We start from the raw sequence: 26,943 nt of genomic DNA, 5'->3' as shown, positions 1-26,943 counted from the left end.
ATCTAGGCAATGGTAAAACCAAACGTTGTCAGTCCAAAGCGTTGAGGCGGTCAGTTTCGATTATGTACGTTATTGTATAGTAACACAAAAAAAGATTATAAAAGTTGAGGTGGACCAATAGGGTGGCGTTGATCAGTAAAACTCGATCATTGGTAAAACCTGACTGTTGCTGATCTCCGGTGTTTAGGTGGTCAGTCTATGCGAATTTGGTTGGTTTTCATCACGTTCGTTACGATGCCGGAACTAAAACAAAATCAACATTCGGTTGGTATTCATTGCATTTGATACTGAATTGGAACTAAAACAAAACGCGTTGAGATTACACGAATTCGGTCAGTTTCTATCACGATCGTGATAACACCGGAATTAAAACAAAAAATAAAAAATAAGTCGGCATTCAGTCGGTTTTCGCTACGTACCGGAACTACAACAAAACAAAAAGAACTAATTAAAAAAAATATCACCAATAAGGTGCCGCGAAGGGGCCCAATCGAGGCTTGCGGCACAAAAGTTTCTAATTGTTATATACGCGGGGCTTGGCGACACCAAAGTTCTAAATTATATTATATAATAATATTATTATTATAATTATTAGCTTTTTAATAATACTAATTAATTTTAAATAATTAAAATATAAATGTAAAATAAATAAAAATAAAAACAGATTAGTCCTTTGGATAATACAAATTATTTTTTAATATTATGTTATTTTATAAATAATGTCTTTTTAAAAATTAAAATAAAAATAATAAACATATATTAATAAATATAAAAAGAAAAATAAGACATTGGACTTGTTAATCATCAAAGGTCAAATCTAGTGATAGTACATGTACTCTTCACATCTGCCATTTGAAATGGCGGATGTCAAGAAGATGCTTACCATTTCAAATGGCAGATGTCGTTTTACATATAGGGGCATGCTACTTTGGGATACATGAATCACCAGTCAAAGTGGCGGATCAGAAAAAGTGACATCCTCCATTTGAAGTGGTGGAACACACAATAAAAGTACCACATCCGCCATTCAAATAGCGGAACACCAGATAATTGTCCACCTCACCCGACACAAACTGACACGCCCTATATATAATCTGAGATCCGCCATTTCAAATAAACCATTTTACCCTTCTTTAATTTCCTATTTTGTAAAAAAAATTCTAAATATTATGATAGTAAGATAAGATTTATAGCAATGGCATAGATTCTAATCCTTCCATAAAGATGAGAATGCATTATGCTTATAATAAATATATTTTAATTAGAATAGCATATATATAAATTTGTTACATCAAGTGTTATTATTCTTGTATAAATGAATCCCACTATCATTATTATTATTATTATTATTATTATTATTATTATTATATAGAATCTCAGCTTAAATCAAACAAATGGTTTATTAATTAGGAGGGAAGTGAAGCTTCTTCATTCTCACAAGTCATAACTTCTCTTCCTCCTCTATAAGTATCCTTCTCTCTTCCTCTCAATCAAACAATTCAACAACCAAGCACACACATTCAATTCAATTCAATTATTATCTGCCATGGCGGACGATGATGATCGGAGGAAGAAGATCAAAACTGAAGACAACAAGGTGAAAGGGACTTTGGTCTTGACCAACAACCATTCCTTTTCGATCACCTTCGGCGAGCTTTTGGGCCGGAAAGTGTCGCTGCAACTCGTCAGTGCTGATCATACTGAATCTACCGGTATTATTTGTTATAAAATCTGAATCTGATCCATTAGATTTCATTTGCTTCTTGTTTGTTTGTTGGGTTGTAACGCGCAACCTAGTACACAAGTGATAGTCAACGTACTACAGTGCTACCTGATCATGTTTTTGATTGACTGCTTCAATGGGTTGTACGGTACAACTCTTAATAATCCATATTTGTGTGGTAGTCTGGTAGGTAGATTCATCCCCTATGGCACATATGCTTCATTGGGTTGTACCGTACAACTGATGCCACTTGTTTATATATTATTATAGCTTGGATTGGATTGGCTAAACCAGCTATCGAATGAATCACGTTGGGAATTAAATTACTTGTATAGCAACTTTTATCGTAATAAATGCAATGTGAAATTACTTACACATACCCTAATTTAATATTTGAAGATGTTGATTAAAACTTTAACATAGTTTTAAAATACGCAAGTTGTAATAAAGTATTATACGACTTTTAGTTTTTGTTTTCACTATTTGACTAGCCACTATTCAAAATTAAATACAAGTATACAACTAAATAAAAAAAACAAGATCTCTTTATTAAGGGTAGTTTGGGATTTCTTAGACCCACCGGTAAAGGTTGGCAAATGGTCCGACGTGACTGTCATGTCATCCGCGTGACACTAGTGAACACCGCCCCGTCCATAAATGGTTCACTAGTGACCTGAGGGGAATTACCATGGTCATTCGGGTCATTCATCAATGGTGGTGAGGCCAACCTTTTTAATGGCTTCATTTTCTTTTAAAAAAAATCTAATTTAATAAAAAAAAGATAGAAAATGGAGAATGAGGAGAATGGTGTATTTCCTTAGTTGAAGGGTGTAAAGGGTGATATTGAATGATAGGGGTAAATCTGGCGTTGCGCATACATGGCAAATAAGGGGAATGATGTTGAGGGGGTGCATCCTTTAGCCTTACTTTGCCTATTGAAAAGTAAAAAAGGTGTTGAGATTGTTTAACGTGTGAGTGTAAAAGTTTCATAAGTCGCAAGTAGATAAAAATAAGGAATCCCAAACACCACCTAATTGTGTTTGACCTATCAGATATTGGGTTCAATGCTTTTAGATGATAGAAATTACAATTTGACATATCATACGTTAATGAGGTTGGTGGTCTATCTACAAAATCAAATCCTTTAAACACCAGATCAATTAATTTTTTAGTTTTTTAACTTTTTATCGGATTTGCAATGTTGCTGCAATGCGCCCATTTTGATTATGATTATGACAATTTTAAGCCAAAGGATTGAGGGGAAAGCTTGGAAAAGAGACACCGTTGACAAAAGGCGATTCCCCCTTCGAATTAGAATTCGACTGGGATGATGAAGATGGTGTTCCAGGTGCATTTTTGATCAAGAACAGGCACCGCAAAGAATTTTACCTCAAAACACTCACATTAACACATGTTCCAAATGTCGGTCGCCTTCATTTCGTCTGCAACTCTTGGATATACAATGAAGAACATTACGCCAAAGGTTATCGCGTGTTTTTCTCCAACCAGGTTACTAACTTTTTTTTAAAGTATTTATTTATTTCGTCACGTCTTAAAATAACAAAACCTTATCGAACTCCTTAAGTGACCTGCTAGCACCAAAATCTATCTTAATGATAGAAAACATGTTTCATCAGTAGATATCTAAAGTAGCATGCATGTTTTTGTTGCAGACATACCTTCCTGGTAAAACACCCAAGGGATTATGCTGTTACAGAGATGAAGAACTGGGGGAACTAAGAGGAGATGGATCCGGAAAGCGTGAAGAATGGGAGCGAGTGTACGACTATGATGTGTACAATGATCTAAGTCAGCCTGATAAAGGATCTGAACTTGTTCGTCCTATTCTTGGAGGCTCAACCGATCGTCCTTATCCCCGAAGATGTAGAACAGGCCGCCCTGTGACTATTACAGGTCAAAATATAGATATATGAGGCAGTTTGACATTTAGGGGCTGTTTGCGGTTCCTTATTTTACCTCCTTATAACTTTTCATTAAGTTAATAAACTTACAACATTATAACTTATGGAACTTTTCCTCTAACAATATAAGCAATCCCTAATACCTTATTACTTTACAATAAGTTATAAGTTGTTGAAATTAAGCAATCCCAAACAGCCCCTTAAGGTCAAACTAGGTTACTCTATACATTAAAATTCTTATCGGTTGCAACAGCAAAACTATCCATGATGAAGTATATAAAAAACTTTGTGATGAAGTATATACAGACATTTAGGAACATAAGTGAACTGACGAGACACGTGTTCATGTTCGTTGATACGATCCTATCATATTAATAAGCTTATTATTATTATTATTATTATTTAAGTTTATCTATTATTTAGTTTCCTTATTATAGTCAAATTATGTTTCTTATTGTTTATCCTTTTCTATTTTTATGCATTTGTTTTCCTATATATTGTAATCTCGTTTAAGATAAAGAATAAGAAAGAATTATTATTTTGGGTCTATTTTCTCTTCTTCTCTTGTGTTCTTGGGAGATTGACGGTTGTGTCGAATAAACCGTATAATTCGTTCACTTATTAAATAAGCAAACACAAACAAACTTCTTACCGAATGATTCACTGAATGTTTGATTCATTTACTGGCCAAGCCAAACCCATTGCATTCTTATGTTTTGTAAAATCCTATGTTTGACCTTGAAAGGCAATTTCCAAATTACTATGTATTCTGGCAACTAAATGTTTTTTTGTTTTTTTTTTTTCCTATAGATTCGAATATGGAAAGCCGAATTGGTATTCTGCAAAGTTTACAGATTTATGTCCCGAGGGACGAGAGATTCAGCGACTTGAAGATGGCAGATGTTTATGCTTACGGGTTAAAATTAGTATCCCAAGGCTTACTTCCTGGTTTTCAATCCGTATTGGACAAAGTTTCAGATGAAATTGTGGGCACAATTGAAAACGCTATACATCACAAGTTTAAGGGTGTATCGAGCAACAAATTTAACGAGTTTTCTTCATTTGATGACGTACTTAACCTCTATTATGGAGGCCTTAAGGTACCAAAATTCAATTTCCTAGAAAGTGTTAGGGAGAAAATGCCCGAGTTCGTTAGGGAGCTCTTTCGTTCTGATGGCGAGCACTTGGCAAAATTCCCGGTCCCACAAGTAATCAAAGGTAATCTTAAAGAAACAACTACCTTCTGTAACTACCTAATTGATACCGGGTTACTGAAGCAGGCTGTCTTACAATATATAAAGATCATGGAAACCTAAATAAACTCTAAATAATAATAATAATAATAATAATAATAATAATAATAATATATTTCAATGCTTTCTATATGAAATCTAATAGAAATTTATTATAATATTTCTCATAATTTCTTTTGTTGGTTCTTTGTTTGAACAGAGGATCGATCTGCATGGAGAACTGATGAAGAATTTGGACGAGAATTGTTGGCTGGAATTTGCCCTGTTGTGATCCGACGCCTCCAAGTAAGTTTCATCATCTGATGCATTATATGATATTTATAAAATGCCTCTTAACGTTAAACATAAATACAATTTAGTTATGCTTATTTACAAAATTCATAGCTAAAATGATAAAAAAAACAAACTTTTTTGTTACTTGTAGGAATTCCCTCCAACCAGTGGGTTAGACCCCACGAAATTCGGGAAACAAAACAGTACAATAACCGAACATCACATAAAAGATCAAATGGATGGACTTAGCGTATGGGAGGTAACATAACGATTATAAATCAAATATATAAATCGCCTGTCCTGTTTCAAAACAAATATAATACATGTTTAACTTATTTAATTCTTTCAGGCAATGAAGAACCACAGGCTGTTTATTTTAGATCATCATGATCCATTGATGCCATATCTTAGAGGCATAAATGAAACTCCCACCAAAACATATGCCACACGAACTGTTTTATTTCTTCAAAAAAACGGTACACTTAAACCAATAGCCATCGAGTTGAGCCTGCCACATCCAAATGGTGATGAGGCTGGAGCCATCAGCACGGTACATACACCAGCATCAGACGGGATAGAAGGCACCATATGGCTACTGGCTAAAGCTTATGCGAATGTAAACGATTCTGGCTACCATCAACTCGTTTGCCATTGGTAAGAACTTATTTCAAATATTAATAAAAAACCATTTCAATTCATCAGTGTTAATAATAGTAGGGTAAACTATTAATTACATATGCATTTCCTCATAGTTATCATACTCATTTTCTTGTACAATAAATAAATGTCTAAATGCCTAAATAAGTCAAAATTGCCCCTTTTATAGTGTTCAAGTAATGAATTAAGTTAGTATGCAGGCTGCATACTCATGCTACAATAGAGCCTTTCATAATCGCGACACATAGACAGCTAAGCGTTCTTCATCCAATTCACAAGCTTTTGCATCCTCACTTTCGTGACACGATGAACATCAACGCCTTATCGCGCCAAACACTCATCAGTGCCGGTGGGCTTCTCGAGAAAACCGTTTTTCCGGACAAATACTCGTTGCCCATGTCATGCAACATGTACAAAAAGTGGGATTTCACAAAACAAGCACTCCCTGCTGATCTAATCGACAGGTATACCGCCATTTTCCACCATTTCATCTTATCGTTCAACTATTTCGGCAGAAAGTTTGTTTATGTTCGTATATTTAATAAACAAAGGATTTTTTTTTGTTCATTTAGTTAAAAGAACGAACATGATGTTGGGTTTCTATAGAATTTATAATCTTAGTTAACCATTTAACTAGTCACAATTTAGGCGGAAGCGTGATATTTACAAACTAAACATATGTATCCATGTGTTTATATATGTATATGTTCATGAATAACCTAGTTTATTCATGTTATAAGATTACCAATAATCTATTTGCTAGAAACCCGAAGCAAGGATCAAATGATACGGAAAAGCTAAACTATCAAAGCTTGTAAAACTTACATTCTTAACCCTTTAAGAGTTTAGTAGATGGTTGAAGAAGATGATGATGTGAATGCTAGACTTTCAAAGGAAAACCCTCAAATGGAATATACCCCGAGCCTCCAACACACACCGAGCTATGCTAGGAAACTTGAACACGAAAAACCCGAGACCCGAGCCCTTTCTTTTCTTTTGGCCGTGAGCTAGAAAGAAAGAAAGAAAGGAAAGTTGTGTCTTGGTTTTTTTTGGTTACTTGAAAGTTGTATATATATTATTGATCATGACCTCTTTCTCATCATCACACACCATCATACCAACATGGTGTGTTAGGTTCTTAGATAAGTAAAACACTCAACCTTATGACAAGAAAAATGACCAAGACATGGGGTGTGGGTCTAACTCGTTATTGGGTATGACCCGACTTGGATCAAACACGGCTAGCCACATTAACCTAATTATGTGTCTCGGGCATACGGTATTCCAACAATCTCCCACTTGCACGTGACTCATAAGAAGTTAATGCTAATGGTGAATACCGCCTAACAACAGGTCACCACCCCTAGTGTGTTTGACTAAGTGCCATTCAATAACATCATCCCCTTCAAGTCCATACTTGATATGATATAGGTAAGTCTTATCATTACATCCCTTTGTTTCTAGATGTCCTGTTAAATCGAAGAGACACAGAGTGATCATTCTCTCAATGATTTAACTTAACAGGCCTTAGACATCTAAACTCTCAACACATAAGAGGAACAAATCCCATCTTGACTGCATACATCCTTGTTGACATCTCGTATGATATCTGAGCTCTTTCTTTTACGTCATCGTGTTACCGAAAAACAAAGAAGAGAGTCAAGTTATCAGACTTGATGAGAAACCAGATCCAATATGCATCTCAGGTCAAAGGACACAATGATACTCGCCTTAACTCAAGGATTACTTATGATCAGTTGCACTAACTCCATGCAGTGATCCTTGAGAGCGGATCATGTCCAATATTTGTGTCCCACAAATATCTATGAACCTTGGTGGCAAACCTATGCCTTATATTCATCACATGAATATCAACCAATCCGGGTTCATAATAGTCTTACCTTCATACTTGTTCCCACAAGCATGATCGACTACGGACGTTTAGAACAACATAAGTCATTCATGGATTAAACATGCAAATATAGAACATAACTCATTGAATAATTAAAACATAATTAATTTCATGAGATACCCATTACATTCGTTCTTATACAAACACTAAACACAGATTAAATCCACTCACTAGAATACCGAAGTCCTAATGCACAAACATGACCCTCATGCTTTGGCCTATCGAGGAGCTTCGTGAGTGGGTCCGCAATATTTTGATCGGTATGAACTTTATGAATACATATCTTTCTCTTTTCAACTTCATCCCTTATGTAGTTGAATCTGCGCTCAATGTGCCTCGTTTTCTGATGAGCACGAGGCTCCTTGATCTGTGCAATAGCACCCTCATTGTCACAGAATATCTCTAGGGGCTCCTGAATGGAAGAGATAATCCCTAGATCCATGATGAACTTTTTCATCCATGCAGCCTCTTGGGCTGCCATTGAAGCGGCGATGTACTCAGATTCTGTAGTGGATAACGCGACAACATCCTGCTTCGAACTCTTCCAAGAGACAGCGCCTCCATTCAAAATGAAGACATATCCCGACTGTGATCGAGAATCATCTCGGTCAGTTTGGAAACTCGCATCCACGTAACCCTTTACGACGAGTTCCTCCTCACCAGACCCATATATTAAAAACATATCCTTAGTCCTTCTAAGGTATTTTAATATATTCTTGACAGCCATCCAATGACTGTCACCTGGGTTGTGCTGGTATCTACTCGTTATGCTTAAAGCATACGAGACGTCCGGTCTGGTGCACATCATTGCATACATAATAGATCCTATTGCCGAAGCATAAGGAACATGCTTCATCCTATCCTGCTCTTCCTTAGAGCTAGGACTTTGGGATGAGCTCAACACGGTTCCTCTAGGAATAGGTACCAAACCTTTCTTAGAGTTTTCCATCCTGAACCTTTTCAGGATTTTATCAATGTACGCACTTTGATTGAGTCCGATCAATTTCCTTTGTCTATCCCTATAGACCTTTATTCCCAAGATATATGTCGCTTCTCCAAGATCCTTAATTGAGAAACGACTACTTAACCACGCTTTTACGTTTTCCATACTTGGTATATCATTTCCAAATAAAAGTATATCATCGACATACAAAATAAGGAAAATGATTATACTCCCACTAGCCCATTTATACACACACGCCTCATCACCGTTTTGGACGAAACCAAACGCTTTGATTTCTTCATTAAAACGATGATTCCACATCCGTGATGCTTGTTTCAACCCGTAGATTGATTTCTTTAACTTACAAACTTTATCAGGATTAGATGGATCGATAAAACCTTCAGGCTGAACCATATGGACATCTTCCTCAAGATATCCATTTAGAAAAGCGGTCTTGACATCCATTTGCCATATCTCATAATCAAAATGAGCTGCAATGGCAAATAATATCCTAATCGACTTAAGCATCGCGACCGGCGAGAAGGTTTCATCATAATCAATCCCTTGAGTTTGCGTGAAACCTTTTGCTACAAGTCGTGCTTTGTAAGTATCTAAATTTCCATGCATATCGGTCTTCCTTTTGAAGACCCACTTACATCCAACCAGTTTGGAGTTAAGTGGACGATCAACCAATTCCCAAACTTGATTATCGTGCATGGATTGCATCTCGGCGCTCATGGCTTCAAGCCACTTGTCACAATCAGGTTGTGACATAGCATCTTTGTAGGAGATCGGTTCATCCGAATCGACCAAGTAGCAATCATCCACAAGAAATCCATATTTCTTGGGAGGTCGACTAATCCTATTAGATCTGCGAGCAACGTGTGTATGATCAACCATTTGATAATCTTCAACATCCTCGTGTCGAAAGCTAGTATCGACCAACTGTGTATCATCCAGTGATTCTTGAACCTCTTCAAGTTCCACTCTCTTTTCACTAGGTCCTTCCATAAGGAACCTAGTTTCTAAGAAGTATCCTTTGCGTGAAACAAACACCTTTTGTTCACTAGGATCATAGAATATATATCCTATATCATCCTTTGGGTATCCTATGAAGATACACCTGATGGATCGAGCCTCAAGCTTATTTGGGGTGTCACGTTTAACATAAACTATGCATCCCCATACCCTTAAATATGAAAAGGATGGAACCTTTCCATGCCACACTTCATAGGGTATTCGATCCACCTTTTTGGTCGGGGCCATATTCAAAATACGAGCCGCTGTGAGTAGCGCATATCCCCAAAATGATGGCGGTAGTGAGCTTCGTGCCATCATTGATCGAACCATGTCCAACAGTGTTCGATTCCTCCTCTCGGATACTCCGTTATGTTGAGGAGTTCCAGGAGGAGTGAGCTGTGAAATAATTCCACAATCTCTAAGATGACTTTGAAAAGCATCACTTAGGTATTCGCCTCCTCTATCGGAGCGGAGTACCTTGATTGTTCGGTCGAGCTGATTTTGTACTTCATTTTGAAATTCTTTGAACATTTCAAAGGCTTCATGTTTGTGTTTCATTAGATAAACATACCCATATCGACTAAAATCGTCGGTAAAGGTAATGAAGTACCTTTCACTATTCCTACTAGTTGGCTTGAAAGGTCCGCATACATCCGTATGTATGATACCTAACAAATCCTTAGCCCTTTCATTTGTACCTTTGAAAGGCTCTTTGGTCATCTTGCCTTGAATACAAGATTCACACTCATCAAACGAACCTAACTCGTTTGTTTTCAAAAGACCTTTCTTTTGGAGAGTATTTATACGATTCTTGTTTATGTGTCCAAGGCGACAATGCCAAATGTAGGAATCACTCAAATCCTTTTTGAGTCTTTTAGTAGAGGTTTGATATAATGAGCTATTTAAGGTATTATCATGAACCAATTCATAAATACCGTTGTTTGGTACAGCTTTAAAATAAAAGATACCATTAGATGATACATGCATTTCTGATCTTACAAATTTAAAATCAAAATTACATTGTCTAAGAAGGTGCACAGAAATAATGTTCCTAGTCAAACTAGGAGCATACAAAACATTTCTCAAAACAACTTCCAAACCACTTGGAAGCGATAAAGTGAAGTCTCCTCTAGCGACCACGTGCACCCTTGCACCGTTGCCCATGAAAAGATTCACTTCGCCCTTCTTTAAGTCTTCATTCTTTTTGAACCCCTGCAACCAATTGCAAATATGAGTTCCACATCCGGTATCCAATACCCATGTGTTAGAAGAAATAAGATTTAGCTCAACATTAATCATAAAGACATTACCCGAGGTATGCGCCGCATTCCTCTTGTCTTTTAGCTCTTTTAGGTAGACCGGGCAATTGCGTTTCCAGTGTCCGGTCTCCCCACAACCAAAACAAGGATCATCCTTATGACCCCTCGGTTCCATAACCTTTTGTTTCTTTGCCATAACCGGTGATTTGCCCTTACCCTTAAGATGCATAGGAGGACCCTTTCTTTTGGCTACCTTAGCCTTAAGATTGGGTTGAGATCGATTCTTGGATCTACCTTCATTGATCGCAAACATGGGTAAAACCCTTTTGCCCATGCTCGCCTCGGCTGTTTTAAGCATTGAGTGAAGTTCTCCAATGGTTTTGTCCCACCCGTTCATGTTATAATTTAATACGAAAGTGTCGAACCTTTTCGACAAAGAGTTAAGGATCAAATCCGTTGCTAACTCTTTTGAGATGGGACAATTGAGCTTGGCGAGGCGATCAATGTAACTTTTCATCTTAAGTACATAAGTTGAAACTGGTTGATTATCATCCATTCTACATGCATGCAAGGCTCGAACCGTTTCGAACCTTTCAACCCTCGATTGCTTAAGGAACATTTCCTTAAGTTGAGTAATCATGTCGTACGCATTATGGTTTTCGAAATCCTTTTGGATTTCGGGAACCATAGTCGCCAACATGAGGCATGACACTTGAATGGAATCTTCCGTGAGTTTGACCCAATTCATATATTCGACCTCACTACCCTCTTCCGGTTCTTCGGGGATAGGTGTTTCCAAAACATGATATAATTTTTCTTGTTTTAGAACTATCCTTAAATTTCGGAACCAATCCGAAAAGTTATTGTGGTTAAGACGGTCTTTAGCGAGAATAGATCGGAGAGAGACATTTTGGACGTTAGGGATTATGTTGTCGTCGACGTGTGCGGCCATCTGCAGAATTTTAATTAAGTTCATTTTAGTGTTTTACCTTTTTAATTATTAATACCCTTTTATATATATACCAAATATAATTAATAATTAAAATCTAGAATCCAACGATAAACCCGACTCCGGTTAGGTGACCTTTTTCCCATTGTCGGTTTATCAAGGTAGTTATTCATAACAATTGCAAACCCTTTTGCAACTTCTAGAGTTTATGGGACCGGTTCGAAATCATATTTCGTGTCGGCATGTTTATCCCATCAACACCTATTAGACCCCATGCTTGGGTGACCCTCTTCACATGGTTCTAATTTAAGTCGTCCTACTTGTATCAACTTGTAATATTAACATACAAACGGTTAGGTGACCTTTTTCCCATTTATATGCCAATATTACCTCAACATATTAATTTACTCTACGCGGTTAGGTGACCTTTTTCCCACTAAGAGCTTACTAATATGTTAAGCGTTATACAAAAGGATGGTGTTTAACTTATTATCCTTAATTTTAAAAGGGATTTTTAGTTTTAATAATTCTAGTTGTAAAACTTTAAATCATGTTCTAACATGCATTTAGTAACATGATATTTTGAAACCAATTTCAAAATTCTAATTTATAATAAAGCCATTTTATTATGGGCGTGAGACGGCTAGTTAATAAATCCATTTTATTAAACTATGTGTCACGTAATTACCGATAATTATTAGAACCCGTTTTATGCTTTGTTAATTAATTCTATGTGACGAAGTTGATATCCTAATATCTAACAACCACACAATCAAACAATCAATTAATTAACAAGCATACACAATTATACTAGACACGAGCCACTAAGTTAGACCACACTTGTTAGCCGAAACAAGTGTGTATCTTAGGTCCGATCCTAAGGGACACATGACACATGGATGTTGTAGCTCCCACTCGATCCCGCATCCAAATGCTTCGAGCATCTTCTTCAACCCCGTTGTGATCCACTAGGCTTGAACTTGGGCCTTAGCTTCCATAAGCTTCCATTTGGGCTCAATTGGTGGGCTTAGGTCCTTTTGGGTTTAAATCCCTTTAATGGGTTTGTGAGACCCATTATCACCATGCCCGGCCCAATTAGGCCCAAACTTCCAATTTTGCAATCTTCTTTATTTTACAAAATAAATGTCCTAATACATTTTTCTATAAAATAAAGATAATACAAATAACCTATTTATTACATACCCATATGAATAAATAATTACAAAATTACAAAATTGCCCCTAATTAATTATTACAAACCGAAACTTGAATAATTAATTACAATCACAACATCAACCACAAACAAACATCCACTTGGTCTACGGCTCGGTCTAGTATTTAACAAACATAACCCTTTATGTCTTAGGAACCCGTTCCAAAACCCCTTGACTTTATCGGACCTAGCCCAACCCATTTGGGCTTGACCCAATAACTAGATTATGGGCTTCGGCCCACATGTGCACAACACATGGGCTTCGGCCCAATTAAAAACCTCATGGGCTCGGCCCATTTAACCAAAAATGGGCTTCGGCCCATATAGCCTTTTCCCTTTTATGTCCGGTTAGCCCAATAACCATATCCAAGTGGGCTTCGGCCCAAATCACCCGATTTGGGCTTCGGCCCATATACTCGGTTTTATTTTTTTTTATTTTTTTTTTTTTTTGAACAAAGCCAAAAACAATAACAAGATTAAATACAAAGAAAAATTCATGCATGTTAATTTTTTTTTGTATAAAATCTTTCAAGGGGAAAAAATAAAACCGAGAACCCGAAGCTTAGTTTCCCGTATCCCGGCTCTTGATGCCATTTGTTGGGTTTCTATAGAATTTATAATCTTAGTTAACCATTTAACTAGTCACAATTTAGGCGGAAGCGTGATATTTACAAACTAAACATATGTATCCATGTGTTTATATATGTATATGTTCATGAATAACCTAGTTTATTCATGTTATAAGATTACCAATAATCTATTTGCTAGAAACCCGAAGCAAGGATCAAATGATACGGAAAAGCTAAACTATCAAAGCTTGTAAAACTTACATTCTTAACCCTTTAAGAGTTTAGTAGATGGTTGAAGAAGATGATGATGTGAATGCTAGACTTTCAAAGGAAAACCCTCAAATGGAATATACCCCGAGCCTCCAACACACACCGAGCTATGCTAGGAAACTTGAACACGAAAAACCCGAGACCCGAGCCCTTTCTTTTCTTTTGGCCGTGAGCTAGAAAGAAAGAAAGAAAGGAAAGTTGTGTCTTGGTTTTTTTTGGTTACTTGAAAGTTGTATATATATTATTGATCATGACCTCTTTCTCATCATCACACACCATCATACCAACATGGTGTGTTAGGTTCTTAGATAAGTAAAACACTCAACCTTATGACAAGAAAAATGACCAAGACATGGGGTGTGGGTCTAACTCGTTATTGGGTATGACCCGACTTGGATCAAACACGGCTAGCCACATTAACCTAATTATGTGTCTCGGGCATACGGTATTCCAACACATGAACCCTGCCTTGTTTGCTCATTTATGTTTGTTAACGTTTGCTCATTTAAATTCGTTTATGTTCGTTCGCTTACGTTCATTTATGTTAGTTCCCGTTTGTTAATGTTCATTCGTTTACATTCGTTAATATATCATTTAAAGTGTTTGGCCAATTACCACTTAATCTAGTTTAAATAACTTCTTAAGCCCAACACATTTTTAAAGCTCATATATATATGTTCATCTATGTTCATGAGCCGTTCGTTTTATACTCTTTAACAAACAGACATAAACGAACATATTCATTCTAAACAAATGAACACGAACAAGAATATCCCGCTCTCTTAACATTAATTACAAACTAAACCTGTTAGAAATTGTAATTAGAATTTAAACCCTTACTTTACTGGCTGCACATTTGATTTCTTTACAAGTATTGATAAATTTTATTAATATTATTGATCAGAGGAATGGCTGTACCGGATTCAAATTCGCCTCATGGTGTTCGTCTCATCATAGAAGACTACCCATTCGCAGTCGACGGGCTTGAAATATGGTCAGCAATAAAGTCATGGGTGCACGAATACGTTTGCATCTACTACAAAACCGATGAAGACATACAAAACGACACTGAGCTCAAAAACTGGTGGCACGAGGTCCGAACCAAAGGTCACGGTGATTTGCAAAACAAACCGTGGTGGCCTAAAATGTGGACACGCGATGAACTTATACAATCATGCACCATCATCATATGGGTGGCTTCTGCACTCCATGCAGCCGTGAACTTTGGTCAGTACCCATATGGTGGGTACCTGCCTAACCGGCCTGCAATGAGCCGAAGGCTCTTACCTGAACCCGGGACCACAGAATATGATGAACTTGAGACTGACCAAGAAAAGGCGTTTTTAAAAACTGTGACTCCTCAGCTTCAAAGTATCCTTGGGATCTCATTGATTGAGGTTTTGTCAAGGCATTCACAAGATGAGGTGTACCTTGGGCAAAGAGATACACCCGAATGGACCGCTGATAAAGAAGCACTGGAAGCGTTTGAACGTTTTGGGGCGAATTTGAGGAGGATAGAAAGGATGATTGATGAGATGAATCGAGACAAGAGGTTGATTAATAGGACTGGACCGGCTCAAGTGCCTTACACTTTGTTGTACCCAAGTAGCGACGTTGGTCTTACTGGTCGAGGTATACCGAATAGTGTCTCTATATGAAGGATTTGCTGATATCATATTGTGTTTGATCTAGTATTGTTATATGTTTGTAGGTTTGAATCCTATTTTTTTCATGCTTCTTTAAATAAAAGTGATGGAGCATGATGTGATTTGTATTATAGAACAATAAATTGTGTTTTTTGTTTTTGCAGTTGTGTAATAATAGTTTATTTCAAGAAACTAGTTTGTTTATGTTATTTTATAAGCTTTGAATCTATCATAAGGAGTATGGCATTTCAAATAGACCTGACCAAATGTATCTTTTTATAAGTATGTCAAGCGCATTCGTTTCATGGAATTAGAGGAACTCGAATTTAAATCCCTTAGACATGACGTGTTCTCTTATGTGGAAGGAATTGGAATATGAAACTAATTCCAATCAAATCACAATCACAATCACAATCACATGCTCATTGCAATTCAAAAGTCGTTCTAATTTCAAATGAAAGTTCACCAAAAGCGTTGGAATGTTTAATTTAGTTTGGGTCGGAACAGGCTGCACTCGGAACGGGTTTCGGGTCGGATCGGTATGTGTTTTGGCTCGGCATGGGTTTAGGTTGGGACGCTGTGCTGATGTGCTTGCAAGAACACATGGTTTTTAATGTAGATTCTCGCATCTTTGATGTTGTTTAGCTGTGAAAATGGTTAGAATATGTTAAATTGTTAATGTTTGTTACTTTAGGCTTAAAACAAGTAATATTGAGTGCAATAACAAGCTGAAGCTTAATGAGAAACTTCAAAGAAGAAGAATAAATCTGAGGACATAGACCCGTACGTATTCCACCAACATACCAATGAGTGGGCTGACAAGTCACGTAGCAGTCTTCACGAACACTTATCATACTTGGTTGAATCCATCTCGAGCATAAGTTTCTTCTCGAACACCTCAATTCCCCACGAACATATAGGCCAGTTCACGAGTACATACACTTAAGTGCTATTCGTTTCAAGGATTTGGAAGGAATTATAAGGAATGAGATTGTAAATTCCATGAATTGATATGTTCGTTTCATTAAATGAAAGAATGAGAATGAAAACTAAATCCCATCAAATTCCACATTTCATGGGATTATAAAATCCCACCTATTATATAAGGATTGTTATGGAAAGTAAAAACCCTTCCAAAAAAAATTCGAAAAAATTAATAAAAAAATCATAACTCAAAATATAAATCAAAAACAAAAAATGTGAAAAAACTAAAATGTTTCCGTCATTTCCCTCGTTCTTCAAAAAAAAAAAAAAAAAAAAACCCGAGAATGAAAAAGATTACAATTCCAATACATATTAACCAACCAAACACATGATAGAGATTCTCAAACATTCCATTACATTCCAATTCCAAATCCAATTCCAATTCCAATTCCAATTCCAAATCCTTTAAAAAAAGTTCGTGAAACGAACGCGCCCTTAGACATATCTTCAAAACTTAGTACATACTCGAGACCATAAAAGTACCCGTGAATTAAATAGGTACTCGTGACTATTAAGTACTCGGAGTAAGACTTGGTGAATAACGTAAACTCCCTACATGTCCTAGTGTGTATATCTTGTGCTCGAAACTCGGGCCGGCAAATGGGTTGGGTTGGGTCAAAACGGGTTAGGGTCAGAATGAGTCAATTAAAAAAAGAGTTGTTTTGGTTCGGTAACGGGTCCATGTCAATACATGTTTTAGGTCTTTTTTTTGGAACGTGGACAACGGAGAAACATTTTAGTTTTTTTTTGAATATTTTTTTTGTTTTTTATTAATATTTTAAAATATTATTATTATTTTTTGAATTTTTTATGAGTTTTTATTCAGATCAAAAACCCCGAAAAAAATTCAAAAAAAATCATAACTCAAACCATAAATTAAAAAAAAAAAAGTTAAAAAAAACCAAAATGTTTCCTGTGTTGTCCTCGTTAAAAAAAAGTACAAATAAAAAAACCAAGATGAACCGAAACCAAAAAATCGACGAAAACGAAACAAGAAACCAAAACCAAACGGAACTGATCGAAACCAAAAAAGCCGATCAAAACGAAACTAAAAAGCTAAAGCCTAACATAAATGAAACTAAAAAAATCAAACAAAAACCGAAAACGAATCCGAATAGACCAAAAAGAAACAAAAGAAAACGAAAGCCAATCTGTCTTGGCGAAAACTCGTGTCATCTCAGAACCTGATCCTAGCCAAAACCTGAATCGAACTCGTTCCAATCTAAAACCCGTTTTGTACCGAAACCTGTCTCGCGTAGAAATATGTGTCACTCCAAAACTCGTTCCGACCCGAACCTGTCACATTTCTGTAGGATACTAACCCACATCGACCCATTTTCTTTAAATTTGTCAACCCATTTTGACCCGAGATAAGGAGGTAGAATTTTAAGCGACTTATTTTGACCATTTTAGTTAATATATTTGACCAAAACCAACCCATATAATATTCAAATCAACCCAAACTAACCCATTTGAAATGTTTTGGGCCAAGATTGCCACCTCTACTCGGAACCATCCTTAGCCATTTCTTCAGTCTTTGATATATACTCGTTGATATATACTCGACAAGCTATAAGTACTCTTGACTCATACTTGGATGTATTAAACATACATCAAGTGTTCGTTAAGCAATAAGTACTCGTGACTTATACTTGAACAAACCTTGGTCTTTAATAAGTACTCATTTAGTATTAAGTACCCTGGACTTACACTTTGGCTCTTCAGGATCTTGCTAAGTGCTCAAAGATCATTAAGTGCTTGGAATCCCTGTTTCAGGTGTTTGGCTTGAATTTATGTATTCAAGGTTTATACTTAGCATTTTCAGGTGTTGAGAATTAAAGGATGGTTACCTATTTTGTCTCTAAATTTCATAGTATCTACTTACCTTTTTAACTCTCTGATGAATAGCCTTGATTTTTGGTTCTCTTTTTGCTACATTGTATAATAAAGACCAAGGATTGCAATCACTTTTTTAATTTACAGATCAATCAATACTGAAAACCCTTTTTACTCCATTCTCACCCATTATTTAACCATAATAGATTTTTATTATGGCATCAAAGCGATCATAAGAAAGATCCTACAAACAAAACCAAAAAAAAAAAAAAAAACACAAAACAAACCCTAACAGCCACCATGGCTGGTGTCGGTGATAAGGTGGAGACAAAAACAAGTGAAATATCGGGATTAACCCCCAAACAGTACCAACAGTTTCTAACATTGTTCGGCACTATCAAACAAGCTGCTCTACCGACTGCAAACTTGGCTAGTATTACTCAAGAAGGTAAATGGGTTATTGACTTGGGTACTACCGAGCACATAACCCACAACGATTTCTTGCTTAAAAATAAATTCAAAAGAGTATTTGAACCGCTCGTCATGATACCAAATGGTGCATCGATCAATTATAAGGGTAGAGGTGATTATATCCTACCCAATGGAATGAAAATAAAAGGGGGTTATGTTCCCAAATTCAAATGCAATTTACTATCTGTTAGTAAATTATCGAATGATATGCAATGTGCTGTTACGTTCTTTCCGGATTTTTGTGTTATGCAATACTTGGGCACAAGGACGTTGATTGAAGTGGGTAATTGCAAGAAAGGTCTATACAAGGTGGAGGCTATTGAAAACAAAAGGCAAGTGATGATGACGAGTATTGAGACATGGCACAATAGATTAGGCCATGCATCACACTCGAAACTCTCTGATGTTAAATTTCTCAAGAATGTCTCTTTAAGATCTTAAGATTTTTGTGATTCTTGCATTAATGTTAAGTTTGCAAGATTTCCATTTCCAACTAGCAACACAAAAACGAATGCTTGTTTTGACTTGCTACATTGTGATGTGTGGGAATATACCAAACACTTTTGGTCACACGGGCAAGTTATTTTTTAACCATAATCGATGATTTTAGTCGAGCTACGTGGGAATTCGTACTTAAACACAAACATGAGGCTGGCACACGCCTTATAGATTTCCATTAAATGGTTCAAACACAGTTTGAGAAAAATATAAAAAGAGTCCGGTGTGACAATGGAGGGGAGTTTACATCCAACCACATGCTCGAATTTTATGCTAAACAGGGTATTATTTTGGAGACGACTTGTCCACATACACTAGAACAAAATGGTGTAGTGGAACGAAAGCACCGTCATCTTTTGGAAACTGCACGAGCATTAAAATTTGAGGCTAACTTGCCTAAAACGCTTTGGGGTGAGTGCATTTTGATGACCACGCATATCATAAAACGTTTGCCATCAGATGTCATTGAGGACAAGACGCCCTATGAAGCGTTGTGCAATCGAAAACCTGAATACAAACACATGAAGGTCTTTGGTTGCCTTGCATATTACAAAAGTACAGAAACTAGAGGTGATAAATTTGAGCCAAAAGGGAGAGCTGGAGTGTTCTTGGGCTACCCGCTATGTGACACCCCGTAAAAATAGGTTATTATCCGTACGACTTCAAACAATAATTTAATCGAAAACATTCATGGTAAGATTGATTATGAGTAATTAGGTTATCATGTGCATCTAAAAGTCCACATCATCATACATCTAGCATCGGTAATCAATGGAGGATTATTGGGTCACGTTGGGTTGTCGGACACAAACATACAAAAACGCTGGTGATAAACTAATTAGAATTAGAAACATGAATCACTAGCCCATAACGGATGGACTAAAGATACATTTATATTTATATAAAAAAAAATTAATGGTACATGTGACACTAATACATAAATTTATAACTATGTATTCGTTCATAAGAATAAACTAATATTACGTTTGAACATATATTTTATACTCGAATAAAAGTATGTTTCGTAAATAATTGTGGTGGCGAATTATGTGTATTTAAACGTGTTAGATATATATACACATACGAGTACCTAACGTAACATTATACACTGAGTATTCATGAGCTCGTGCCTTTGACACCCTAGTAACTAAATACCTAAACACGTCTAATTAAGTATCATACGATTTCTTATAATTAACCAGAAATTAACAAAGATATGTAGCATGAAATCAACATATAATATTTGATTAAATCATAACCAAGAGGTGAACATTTAAAATATTAAATCAACACCATTCATTATATAATAATTTAAATATATATGCAATCTAAGAAGTCAAGATTGAGATCCATATATCAACCAAACATCATCATCATTTCACACTTTCCTTCCCACCCTAGAATCACGATGACCAGCCACACCTCTTCTGATTTTGTGCATCTCTTCACTCTTTCTACATTATCATATCTTAGATAAACTAAGTTGAAAACCATGATAGTGTAAATTCTTTATCTCCTCCATCTAGCTATTTAAGAGATATTTGTGAATGAGAGAACTACACTAATTTATAACAAACACATAAACTTACTCGATCTCCTCTCCTCTCTTTTCTCGGTTTTGAAGGTCCAGTCGAACACCACCATCCAGCGGCCACCCACCACCTTATCTCTCCTACTATCTCACGGATACAACCCAACATGACACACACAATCCGGGTTCTCTCTCTCATTTTTGATTGTCTCTCTCTACATGTAACACCACCACCCGACGCCACCTTTCGCCACCGTAGCATCGCCAGCATACACCACGACCAGCTGCTCATTCCGGTGCCACCAAACCACAACTTCCAATGCTGCTTTCTCCCTTTGTAACCAGCCGCGATCCCACCGCGCCACCGGTGCACACCACCCCACCAGTCACCCCACCGTCACACATCACGGCCAACCGGTCAACCCACATTATAACTCCGAACCGACTTGAGACACTCTACGGTTGATCGTTAAACGGAACGCACCAACTCGGTACCAAGCTAAAACAAGGAGTTGGAATGCTATGTTTCCGAACCGAGCGTGATGAAGTGGAACTAACTCAAGATCTTTTTCTTCCTCGTCGTTAAACACATCTTTACCGCTAAGTAAGCACATATAACATCCTTAAATCCATTCTTTATACATGTTATAAGGTTGTTATGCTTAAACACACTCACCCAAATAGTATGATTCGGTACTGACACGTTAGATGGAAATTATATTTTTCCTAATGAACCTATCATTAGTGAAAGACATAGTATGAGAGTCATATTTGGCAAATTTACCAAGTATGGGTGAATACATAATATACGTTTTGTTAGTAGTAGCATGTGTACATATTAATACATATTTGCAAATAAAAAAATAAACCGACACCCTATGTTAAAAGACTAGATTTTTGAAAAATATGGACAAACAAAAGTACTTATATATATATATATATATATATATATAGGTGAGATTTCAAATGAGAACCCTTTTGAGTTTTAAGAACTCGAAAAAACTCAATGTAACAATTTTTTTTTTGAAATTTTTTTTACATATGTGTACTATATGTAGGTTACATACACGTAAAAAAAATTACAGAATTTTTTACGCACCGAGTCGACTTTTTACACATGTGTAACGGACGTAAAAGTTAGTGTAACCACTTACATCTTTATTCTCTCTCATACTTTGACATTGTTGCCAGATTTAATCTCAACCACATACTCCGATCCATTTAATTAAATGTGTGACCAGGAATTGAGTTCTTAAGTTCTTACAACTCAACATGGTTCTCAAAATATCCCTCCCATATATATATATATTCAAGAACGGTTTTATATTTAAGTATGAACTTATATGTGATTAATAATTCATGTTTCGCAAACCATACTTGAAAGTGCATAAATGCGTATAATTTAATATGTCGTGTTGAGTTGGAATGCATAAAGGTTTTATAAAAATGCAGTCAACGAAAACACGAACGGAATAAATATTTTATATGTACTCTGACATGAAATATGATTCCCGAAATTATGTATAATAAATAATGGGTAATAAAAGATGAAAGGAAAACAGTTTACTTTTATGTTTATTTACAAGAAGAGTTAGAGTGCTTAATATGTTTACATAACTATGAATATTAAGTTAAAACCAAATGAACATATCACCAGCGTGTCGTAAATTACCTTTGTAGCATAACACGTGCCAAATGCCAATCTAACTCTAGCTGGGTGAAACGCGGTCATGCATGAAACACTTCAGTATCGGAAATGAAACATTAGATCTAAATTGTCGTTGCACATTATAGGACACTTGTAGGACGAGACTCGGACATTTGTATCATCTAGCACACGCTTGAGAATCAGGTGAGTTTCACGACCCCTTTTTAATTTAATTTTTTTGAAACTTTGGGGGAGAATGCATGGAGAAACACATGTTCGGAAACAAGTAGAAACGCGGTCTCATTTTGTTACATGAGTTGAATCAATAATGCGGTCAAAGTCCCCTAGCATCTGTGATCATTAACTATTGTAGACGTGGTCGATATGAATGGTACTATTTGGGAGTAACACGCCCCACCCGTGGTTAGTTGCACTAACTTAGATTGGAGGTCTAGCGGGTGATATTTGTTCATAGTTGTCTTTGATGTTTTTCGCATTAGAACATCAAGAGGGGCGATCATAGAAACGCTGTTAAGTCTTGATCATAGAGCTCGTGGTAATTGTCTGAGAAATTGGTTAGACTCGTTGTCCAAGAAACACATATTTTTAGATGTCATATAAACCTGTGAAACTCACCAACAATTTTTGTTGACGTTTTGATACATGCATTCTCAGGTAATTGAAGTATTGGAAACATATATGGAGTCACATACATGTAGAGGCATTTTGATGAAGTATCTATCGTGAAGTCAATAAACAGTGACTACGATCCATGACGTCATCACGCCCACGCGTGTCCGCCGTCGACGGGGTGTGACACGCTAGGAACGAAAGGACATAAAATATTTGATATTAAACATAATAAAATTATTATATCTAAGAGATGTGAAATTTTTGGAAAAGGTTTTTCCTTTTGCTATAGTGAGTACGATGGAAGAGGCGGAAGAAATTTTTATATTTCCAAAGAAATGTAGCAACATGCAGGTTATAAATGAAGAAACAATTGGCTCACAGCAAAATGGTGAGCATATACCAAAAGAAACCCACTTGGACCAGCAAACTAATTTTGCCCTTGAGGGCGAAACACAAGAAACTAAAGGCCAAAATATAAGTAATCAAAAGGCCCATGAAAAAAACTTTGAAAGTCCACAATCACAAGTCATCCGCTGCAGAAAATATGGGCCAGAGATCTTTACGCCAACAGCTGCAGAAAATATGGGCCAGAAATCGCCAACAGCTGCAGAAAATATTGGGCCAGAAATCATTACGCCGACAGTACCACCAAGTTGTGACCCACATGATGTTGTAGAAAACAGGCATTTTGGGCTCACGCCAGAAAATGTTAAGCTATTAAAAAGGAATAGATCCCGGCCGAACACTTTGCAGATTATGAAGTCCATATTCTTCCTTCTATAGACCACGAGCAATCCACTTCCAATCAAGGATCCTCAACGGTACATCCCTTGGCGCATTTTATTTCCTACGACAAGTTTATTAATACTCATAACGCATTCTTAGCGGCCATTACTTTCAATGATGAGCTGAAACATTATAACCAGGCTGTGAAAGATTCAAGATGGATAGAAGCCATGAAAATGGAGATACAGGCTCTTGAAGCAAATGGAACTTGGTCTCTTGTAAAACTACCAGAAGGGAAACGTGCAATAGACTCAAAGGGGGTGTACAAAATAAAATACAAACCAATGGAGATGTTGAACGATACAAGGCTAGTCTTGTAGCCAAAGGTTTCACACAAATAGAAGGTATATACTTTCATGAAACTTTTGCTCTGGTGGCAAAACTGGTAATAGTTCAAACATTGTTAACCGTAGCCGTTAAAAAGGGGTGGCACATTCATCAATTGGATGCCAACAACGCTTTTCAACATGGAGATTTACACGAGGAGATCTACATGAAGATACCTTAAGGCTTTAAAAAACAAGATGATGATAGAGTTTGCAAGCTAAATAAGTCAATCTATGGGCTCAAACAGGCATTGAGGAATTGGTGTAAAAAATTCAACAATTCTTTACTTGATATTGGTTTCAAACCAATTGTTGATACATGTTTCGTATGTCTCTGTCTTTATTAGTTTATTAATGTAATTATCTTATATTGTAGGGGATTTAATGTAAATATGCCATTCGCTCTATTGTAAGTTACATTCGTTACCCCGTAACGAATGTAACATATTCGTATTAAATGTAAGCTCATTCGTTAACCTTAATTAACAAATGAGATAATGAATAAGCGCGATTCGTTATGATTAAATGTATTAACGAATGAAGATGTTCATTCGTATGTTTTAATGTAACGAATGACACATTCGTTAAGTGTTAACTTAACGAATGTGGTCATCCCCTATAAAAACCCTGTAAGATATTCATTAATGAAATCAGTTCTTATTTTATCTATTCAAGTGTTGTTACTCTGCCAAATTTTACTCTCAACACACAGTACACACAGTTAACGTAACATAGCCTAATCGTATATCTAAACGACGAATAGCTCGATGTCATCATAAGATCTAGATCCTCAAACCGGCTCAATCAAGTGGTATCAGAGACATTCGATCTGATCGTCGACGTTATTCGTTGTCAAATTGTAGTGATTCATCGTTCATTGAGTCAATATGAATGTAGATTGATCTGAATTGAATTAAATTGAGTTTCGGATAAACAGAGTGACATAATAACTGTAATTGAACTGATATAACAGTAATTAGTGGTGTTGTTTAAGGTAATGTGGAACGAGAAATGGAGGTTTGAGTTTGGATATTTGAGTTCGGATTGAAGTGAATTGGTTAAGTGATTTATTAAATTGATAGTGAATTGAGATTTTGAATCGGTTGATTCATGGCGAGTGGTTAATTGGATATTGAGGTCCGGATTTGAGTGTTTGTGGTTACGAACTAACCTAGTGAGGTTTGGATTTGAGTTACGAATCATTTGATATACGTTTCATTGATTTCGGACTAGTTTGGACTAAGATCTGAAGTTTGAAGTTTTGAAGATTTGAATACTCATTCGTTAAAATGGTTGAAGATTGATTCGTTAATCTAACTTACCATTCGTTCATTTCATATTCGTTTTATCTGATTCGTTAAACCTTATCTTCATTCGCTTAAACCACATTCGTTAACCACATTCGCTAAACCTTCTATTCGCTAATCCAGTCATCATTCATTTGAATAGTGTCTCATTCGTTATCCACTTTCGTTATTCTTATTCGTTGCAATTCACATTCGCTTGAATCTTTAATGAATATCTCACATTCGTTATGTAAAGCCCCGAACCCCGGGAACCCCACAGTTGGTAATCATACAAAACACTTATAAAATATTTAAACTAAAAAGAAATCAATCGTTCCATTAAGCAACCAATTTCAGAGTAAAATTCAGCGGAAAACGTAAATAATAAAATAAGTTCCCAAAACCCGGGAATTTTGCCCAAAACCAACTTAATTATCTTTAATAATTTTTTTTTTAAAAAGGAAATGTTTAATAATAAAGTCTTCAAATCCCGTATGCCCTTCACCTTTCAAGTAGCTTCGTGCACATCCAAGCGATAAGGTATCCTCTTCCTAACCTGAAACTCACACTAACATGCACACAAAGTCAGCTTAAGCTGAGTGAGTTCAAGTTTTAAATAAGTAACAAAAGTCTTAATAATCATTCCAACGGTTTTAAAAACTGTAAACGGAATTACATCAGTTAGGTCATCACATTTAATAAATAATCATCCTTACGTATGAACATCTCTATACGTGCATTCCTATATATATAAATATATATATAACATTCAATAATAACATTCAGGGCCAAGAAAACGTACAACCCCAACACGTAACATTCCATTCCATGCATGCAAACACAAAGTAGGCATACGTAACATTCCGTAGTCGATAACGACTACAACATTCGTCAAATATTGGCCATTCTATAATATATACACACACACACACACACACATTCTATAACATTCCAAGGCCTACCAATACTAGCAAGCCTATGCAAAATAGTTTAAGACATTTCATCAAGCAAAATTGTTTAGGTGTGCATGCTAGCCCAAAACTTGAAAAGAGTGAAAAGGGGCATCATGAACTCACCTGAGGTCAACCAAACACCAGCAACGAGCTAAGGACTCCCTAAGTGCTCACTCACAAGTAAGGGCCTGTAAATTGCACACAACGCATCACTAAACTAGACCGTAAAAACACACTTGCCTAATGGGCCGTTCAAGCCCAACACTTTGGCCCGAGGCCCAACAACTTGGCCCGAGGCCCAACCCATACCCAATTACTTTACCTCAGCCCCTAAAACCTTTCAATTAACCAAATCCACCCTACGATCTTGGTCGGGGCTAAC

The 26,943-nt window shown here is 36.4% G+C and overlaps 1 protein-coding gene across 1 annotated transcript; it reads left to right on the top strand.

The window, feature by feature from the left end:
• The first annotated feature begins 1,546 nt into the window (after nt 1–1,546).
• LOC143624242 (putative linoleate 9S-lipoxygenase 5) lies at nt 1,547–15,767 on the top strand. Its single transcript, XM_077094960.1, has 9 exons — nt 1,547–1,712; nt 2,970–3,232; nt 3,397–3,637; nt 4,456–4,863; nt 5,098–5,183; nt 5,323–5,430; nt 5,521–5,825; nt 6,029–6,292; nt 14,868–15,767. The coding sequence occupies exons 1-9, from the start codon at nt 1,547–1,549 to the stop codon at nt 15,619–15,621; spliced, it is 2,595 nt and encodes an 864-aa protein (XP_076951075.1). The 3' UTR covers nt 15,622–15,767.
• The last annotated feature ends 11,176 nt before the right edge of the window (nt 15,768–26,943 follow it).

Source organism: Bidens hawaiensis, unplaced genomic scaffold, assembly GCF_021521415.1.
Source record: "Bidens hawaiensis isolate Kalapana, Puna unplaced genomic scaffold, B.hawaiensis_p1.1 tig00003739_1, whole genome shotgun sequence".
NCBI classification, from domain to species: Eukaryota; Viridiplantae; Streptophyta; class Magnoliopsida; order Asterales; family Asteraceae; genus Bidens; species Bidens hawaiensis.
Note: the sequence above shows the minus strand (reverse complement) of the source record. Positions and strands in the feature narration are given on the sequence as shown.

Coding starts and splice junctions, on each gene's coding strand:
- LOC143624242 (XM_077094960.1), top strand. CDS start 1,547: ATGGCGGACGATGATGATCGGAGGAAGAAGATCAAAACTGAAGACAAC. Junction 5,184..5,322: donor TTGTGATCCGACGCCTCCAA/GTAAGTTTCATC, acceptor TGTTACTTGTAG/GAATTCCCTCCAACCAGTGG. Junction 5,431..5,520: donor ATGGACTTAGCGTATGGGAG/GTAACATAACGA, acceptor TAATTCTTTCAG/GCAATGAAGAACCACAGGCT.